General features: G+C 55.6%; 1 protein-coding gene across 1 annotated transcript; it reads left to right on the plus strand.

The window, feature by feature from the left end:
- Positions 1–671: 671 nt before the first annotated feature.
- Positions 672–926, plus strand: BRD3OS (BRD3 opposite strand; the record flags this gene model as incomplete). The annotated part of the gene is made up of 1 exon (XM_080709350.1): positions 672–926. The coding sequence occupies one exon, from the start codon at positions 672–674 to the stop codon at positions 924–926; it is 255 nt and encodes an 84-aa protein (XP_080565476.1).
- Between the last annotated feature and the right edge of the window lie 6,093 nt (positions 927–7,019).

The raw sequence follows: 7,019 nt of genomic DNA on the forward strand, positions 1-7,019 counted from the left end.
CAAAAAAAAAAAAAAAAAAGAACTGGGGGTGTAGCTCAGAAGCAGAATGCCTTTGGGTTCAATCCCAGTAGGCCCAAACTAACCAAACAAACTCAATCTCCAGTACCCCAAAACTAAACAAACAGTACCCAAGGGGCAGTGGTGTCCAAATGCTGGTGCTGGGTTGCCCACCTTCTCCTCTTCCTCCTCTGCCCTCGCCTCCTCTGTCTCATCTCCTCCTCCTCCTCCAACTCCCCAGCTCTCCCTCCTCCTTAAGTCCCCCCTCCTCCGCCGCCCGCTGAGGCGCACGCGCGCTCGGGGTCTGTCAGTTCCGGTCCGCGGAGCGATCGGCGGCTGCAGCTCGGCGCTCGCCGCCTCGGCGCTCGGCTCGCCATGCCTGGGGCGCTGCCATGGAGACCAGGCCCGCGGCCTCCGCGCCGGGCCCCCGGGCCTTAGGGCTGCGCGTGGCGCCCGGGCCGCCCGCGTCTCCGGGAGGCCGTGGCGGGCGACGGGGACGCGCCGCCCCAGCCCGGGGCCGTCGAGAGCCTTCGGGAAGCGGGGCGCCTGGCCCCAAGAGCCCCAGCCCGGGCGCCCGGCCCGGCCCCGCTCGTCGCGCGGTCCGCACAGGCCCCAGGGCCGCCCGCCGTCCCCGGGCCTGAGCCCCGCCCGCCCCGCGCACGCCACCGGCCGGGATGGGCGGCCGGGCCCCGCTGGCCGAGAAGGCGCTGTCGGAAGGCCACGCCCGGCTCAGGTACAGGGACACCTCCCTGCTCGTCTGGCAGCAGCAGCAGCGGCAGCTGGAGGCCGTGCCGCCCGGGACCTACCTGAGCCGCAGCCGAAGCATGTGGTACTCACAGTACGGGAACGAGGCCATCCTGGTCCGGGACAGACACAAGCTCGAGGTCTCCCGGGACACGGGCCAGTCCAGGTTCTGCACGGTCATGTAATCCAGCGTGAAAGCTGCGACCCAGGAGCCAAGCTTCGAGGAAGGCGGGACTGTGCCCCATCAGTCGGCTCGGCTCCTGACTCCTCCGGGGAGAGCTTAAATAAAGACCGCGAGATGGAGCTGAGCGCTGAGAAGCTGGCCATGGCCCCCCAGCCTCCCCCCTTTATTTTCGGTACTGGGGATTGAACCCAGGGGCATTCCACCTTTGAGCGACACCCCCAGCCCTAGTTTTTATTCCCTATGTTTGAAACAGGCTCTCGGTGAGTTGCGGAGGGCCTAAGTAGCTGAGGCTGGCCACGAACCGTGGTCCTCCTGACTCAGCCTCCCGAATGCTGGGATCACAAGAATGCTGGGATCACAAGCGTGCGCCACCACACCCGGCGCCCCTCTTTTAATTTGTGGTACTGGGGGTTGAACCAGGGGCAGTCTACCTGAGTCACACCTCCAGCCCTTTTTATTTTGAATCAGGGTGTTGCTAAATTGCTTAAAATCTGTGATCCTCCTGTTCTCAGCCTCCCAAGTACTAGGATTACTGGTGTGCTCCACCAGGCCTGGCTCTTACACACTTTAACTTTGTGTGTGTGTGTGGTACGAGATTGAACCCAGGGGGCATTCTACCTCTGAGCTACATCCCGGGCCTACTCTATTCTTTATTTGGAAACAGGGTCTCACTGAGTTGCAGAGGGCCTAAGTTGCTGAGGCTGGCTGCGAACCTGTGATCCTCCTGTCTCAGCCTCCCAAGTACTGGGATTACAGGTGTGCGCCAAGTACTGGGATTACAGGTGTGCGCCGCTACGCCCGACCTCCTCACTCTCCTACAGCAGTGGTGCAGCTGGCACTCAGAACCCCCTGCCGTGGTCCCAGGCAGCCAGTCACCTCCAGTTCTCTGGGCACTGCTACATATAGCGCAGGCTGAGGCACAGATGCTGTTTCTGTTTTGCCTCCCAAGTCAGGCAGGAGTGGCCCCACACCACATCCACCTTCTCAAAGTTTGTTTTTTTTTTCCTTGCAGTTCTGGGGATAGAACCCAGGGGTATTCTACCTCTGAGCTACACCCCCAGCCCTTTTTATTTTTTATTTTGAAACAGGGTCTCACTGGGCTGCAAAGGGCCTAAGTAGCTGAGGCTGTCCACAAACTGCGATCCTCCTGTTTCAGCCTCCCGAATGCTAGGATTACAAGCGTGCGCCACCACGCCCGGCTTCAAAGTTCTGTTTTTTGCTGTGTCTGGGCCTTGCATGTGCTGAGCACACTGTACCACTGGGCTGGGCCTCCGCCCGCGCTTTCTTATGGATTGTCTTTCAGTATTAACTTCTGACATGAAGAATCATCAGGTTCAGCAGGAGGGTGCGATGGCACATATTTTCAGACCACCCGCGGGACACCACAGCGAGGGCCAGTGGCAGGGTGTCAGCAGGGCTCTGCTACTCATGCCACGTGTTACTGCACCCCCACCACACACACACACACACACACACTCACACGGACTGTGGGATACCCTACCCTGAGCAAACAGGCAAGTGCATCCTCAACACCTCAAGAAAATAAACTTCCAGACTTCAGGGGTAGGGGGACTGGAGAACCCCAGGGTGTTCTACCTCTGAGCTGTGCCCCTTTTTTATTTTGAAACAGGGTCTGCAAAGTTGCTGTGAAGCTGCTGAGGGTTTCCCTACGTTGCTGAGGGCCTGGGACCTGCTATCCTCCTGTTTCAGTCTCCGGAATACTGGAGGTGCACGCCGCCGCACCCTGCTGGGAAACTCCCCGACTTCAAACTTCCCATGCTGCACCTACAGACTTCAGACTTAATCATGTGGCTGAACAGGGCAGCTCTGCTCTGGGGAAGAATGTTCCGGCCTCTTTACCCCCAGGCTAGTTACAGTGGGTAGTTTGGCAAGCCATTTTGGAAGGACTTACCCTCTGCTCTAGCTAATGTCTGTGTAGCTTTGCAAATATACAGGTGTGTTTTGTCAAAATTGACTCCTCTAAATAAACATCCTTAAGTATCTCCCTTTCTCAATCTATTTATTTATTTTGCGGTACTGGGGATGGAATTCAGGGGCATTCTATCTCCAAGCTACACCCTAGCCCTATTTTATATTCTATTTTCTATTGGGGGGGGGGGCTGGAGATGGAACCCAGGGCCATTCTACCTCCGAGCTACACCCCCTGCCCTATTTTTTTTTTTTTTTTTTTTTTTGGTGGTACTGGGGTTCCTGGAAACCCTTCTACCTCCCGGCTACACTCCCAGACCTATTTTTTTATATTTTTATTTGGAAACAGGGTCTCTCAAGCCAGTGTGGCCGGCTTCCCTGCCCTATTTTTTATTCTTTATTTTTAAAAAGGGTATCACTAAGTTGTGAAGGGCCTCACTAAGTATCTGATGCTGTCCGCAAACCATGATCCTCTGGTCTCAGCCTCCCGAATGCTGGGATCACTAGCGTGCACCACCATGCCCTGCTTATATTCTTTATTTTGAAACAGGGTCTCACTGAGTTGCAAAGGGCCTCACTAAGTAGCTGAGGCTGTCCTCGAACCACGATCCTCCTGTCTCAGCCTCCCAAATGCTGGGATTACAAGCGTGCACCACCATGCCCGGCTCTTCCAGTTTCTCTTCCTGGCAGTATTGAGACTTTTAGCAGTCATTAATTACTACTCTTATTAAGAAACTGGAAGAGCCGGGCGTGGTGGCGCACGCTTATAATCCCAGCATTCGGGAGGCTGAGACCTGAGGATCACAGTATGCAAACAGCATCAGCTACCTAGGCCTTCTGCAACTCGGTGAGACCCTGTTTCAAAATAAAAAATAAAAATAGGGCAGGGAGCCGGGCGTGGTGGTGCACGCTTGTAATCCCTGCGCTTGGGAGGCTGAGACAGGAGGATCACGCAAGTTCGAAGCCAGCCTCAGCTACTTAGGCTCTCAGCAACTTAGTGAGACCCTGTTTCCAAATAAAGTATAAAATAGGTCTGGGAGTATAGCCTGGAGGTAGAAAAGCTCCTGGGTTCCACCTCAGTACCACACACACAAAAAAATAATAATAATAAATAAATAAATAAATAGGTCAGGGGGTGTAGCTCGGAGGTCGAATACCTCTGGGTTCCATCCCCAGACCTGCAAAAAAAGAAAAAAAACAAAAACAGAAGTGGTGTAAGACAGAGCCAAAGTACCCTACGGCCCACGCTGTCGGCTGCCGTGTGTCGGGTGATGCGTTTACGGGATCACCCTGTACAGTACTTTGGGCAAAAATGAGAACCACCATACCGCCCAGGCGTTGACTCTGCCTCCACCTCTGGATCCATGCTGCGTCCTGAACATGGCTGACGCACTGCACAAGGTTCTCCTTAGCGAACGTGCTGGCAGCAGAACTACATCCAGTCCTGTGCCCTGCCAGAGGCCTGGCCAGCTGCAGCCTCCTGCACAGCCAGCCTCCTTTCTCCTGGCCCTGTGGGAAAAGCAAGGGCTGCAGGGCCTGCCCTGTGGCTAGGGACCATGAGCAGTGAGGGGGGCTGGCCAAGGGGCCCACTCGGTAATTTTTGCCAACATCGTTTTAGTTCTTCAGTTTAAGTCCCGCTTGGGAAGATAGCAGCTCCACAGACCTCTCTGAGGTGTGTGCCCTACCGCCTCCCAGCACCATGGATTAGCCCCTAGGAAGGTCAAGGTCACGCACATGGGTCCTAGCATCACAGTGGAGATGGAGTCTGAGGTCACGTGTGGCTCGCATGATCTCCGGAGGGGCCAGCAGGTGTCCGGGACAGCTGGCCCTAAGCCGCTTATGCTGCAGGATGCCATCTGCCCGAGGTGGACAGGCAGGAGCCTGGTCTACAGGAAGGGCCAGGGCCAGCAGGAGCGACATGGCTGTGGCCCAGCCCAGGAGGGCTGGACACGTCCTCAGGCCTCTGTGTGCAGAGGGCCACATGAGCCTATGAAAACAGTGTGAGAACCCTCAGACATCTTGCCCCCCATTTCCAACTTCACCAAGCCTCAACCAAGGCCCACTCCGTCGTGGCGAGACCTGGCAGGAGGGCATCTTCCCGCGGCTCCCTCCCGCAGGTTTGATCTGGACCCGTGGCGCTTGGACAGAAAGTCACCTCAGTGTAGACTGAGGCGCGGGGCGGAGGCCAGCAGGGGCCCAGCACCTGCTCATCTGTGAAGAGGGCGGTGGCGGCAGAGCACATGCCCAGCTCCAGACCCCGGGCTCCCTTCTCAGCACCACCAGGGGAAAACCCGCTGAGAGAAAAGCCAGAGAGAGAGCAGCGGCGCCTAGCCGGCGGGCTCCCCAGCGCCTGCGCACGGAGCGGGGCAATGCTCTGATCCCTCAGAGGCGCTTGGCATCTCTGCCAAGAGCCGCAGTGAGCGAGGCAGGAGACCCCTGGCCGGGGGCTGGGACCCGCAGAGGCAGACAGCGCACACACCACCTTTTTTTTTTTTTTTTTGCTTTTTATTATGAAAACAAAACAAATGCCCCAGGAGAAGGGTCCATGATTACCAGAAACATCAAAGAGCACTTCCTACCATTTTACTCTGTGGTGTTGAGGCCAGCATTGCAATAAACAAGCTAACACTACTTACAATGGACTCATTTTCAGTAACTGACATTTACAGGAATATACTAGAAACGGCACTAAAAAGTTTTAAGAAAAGTTACGGTAAACTTGCATGCACATCATACAGAAAAGTAACATTTTAAATATAAAAAAGCAAAGTGTCCTGGAAGTGTTATGCAGTGTGAGGGAGCAGCAACAGGGCTGACAAAGCCTTGACTTGGGTGCTGTTCTTCCCAAATGACAGTGTAAGGCGTGACAGCTGCAAAAAAAGGAAACCAAAACAGACACAAAGGACCCGGTCTCAGGTTGGAGCCCGCCCACCGCAGGGCTCGCTGAGAGCCCTGGCTGCCCTGCCCGCCTCCGCGCAGGACAATCCAACGGAGTCGCTGCACCCTTCCTGGCACGGGAGAGCCGGGATGGCGGTCACCCCAAGCCGCACGCCGAGGGGCCGAGGCAGTCGTCGGCCCTCCACAACTCAGAAGAGAAAGTGTGGACAGAAAGCCTTACAAAAGTTACAGCACCACTGACGACAGCTGCTCAGAGCAGCCCGCGGCCCAGGGGAGGCCGCCAGGGGCTCTTTGGATGAGAGGCCCTCCGTCGCTCGGAGGGCTGGCGGCCGCTGACCGGGCCTGCCTCTCCCTCCCTGCACCTTGCTGCCCGCAGCACCCAGCACCCTTGGCGTTGGGCTGCACCTCGCCAGGTGTGCGTGCGCCTGGCACATCACCGCGCAGACCCTGTGCCAAGACCTGTCAGTTCTGTCATGTGTTAATTCCTTAGTCACAGTTTAAATATTCTATTAAAGATCTATTTAGAAAATACCTTTGAAAAACAAGGGTAACTTTAAAAAATGGAACTTTAAAATCCATTTATATCTTTACTATAAACAAAATTGACTTAAACGTTTAACAAACTGGCTGAAAAGTCACCAAGTGTCAGAGCCACCAGCAACTGGAGACTTGGTAGCCAATTATTGTTTCCTGGCAGAGTTTCACATCCGCAAGGGCTGGTGGAATTGGAATCATTTTATGATTTTCAAACATCGCCCCATATAGGGATGCTGATGACTAGTCCCTGTAACCACCCAGAAGTGCTGGCAGGAACCACAGACACTAGACAAGAGGACACTCACCCAGGATCCACACACAGCAGCCCCTCAGGGGCCCCTCGCGTGGAGTCCTGGGGCGCTGCCCCAGCGTTTCTGGCTGAACTCAACACTCTTGAGCAGGTAGCGCGGTGTAGTCTCCAGGTCGGTCCACCCCGCAAGAATGGACAGAGGAGAGAGCCCGGCCAGCCCCGGAGGGCCGGGCCTTTGCTTCCGGCCAAAGCCACGAGGCCTGGGGCCCGGCCGGGCAGACCGTGCACTCCAAGGCCACACGGCAACCTCCGGAAAAAACCAAACGGAACCTTCTGTTAAACTCTGTATATTATCACTTTTTACAATAGAAAGTTAAAAATCGAGACTTCGGTTTACTATACATGTCTTTTCTTTCAGAGTACAAAGCTTATGTCATAGGACCGGGGTTCCCGAAATTGATGTGTTTTAAAACCGTCCGA

This window comes from Muscardinus avellanarius (genome assembly GCF_963383645.1).
Source record: "Muscardinus avellanarius genome assembly, chromosome: 13".
NCBI lineage: Eukaryota > Metazoa > Chordata > Mammalia > Rodentia > Gliridae > Muscardinus > Muscardinus avellanarius.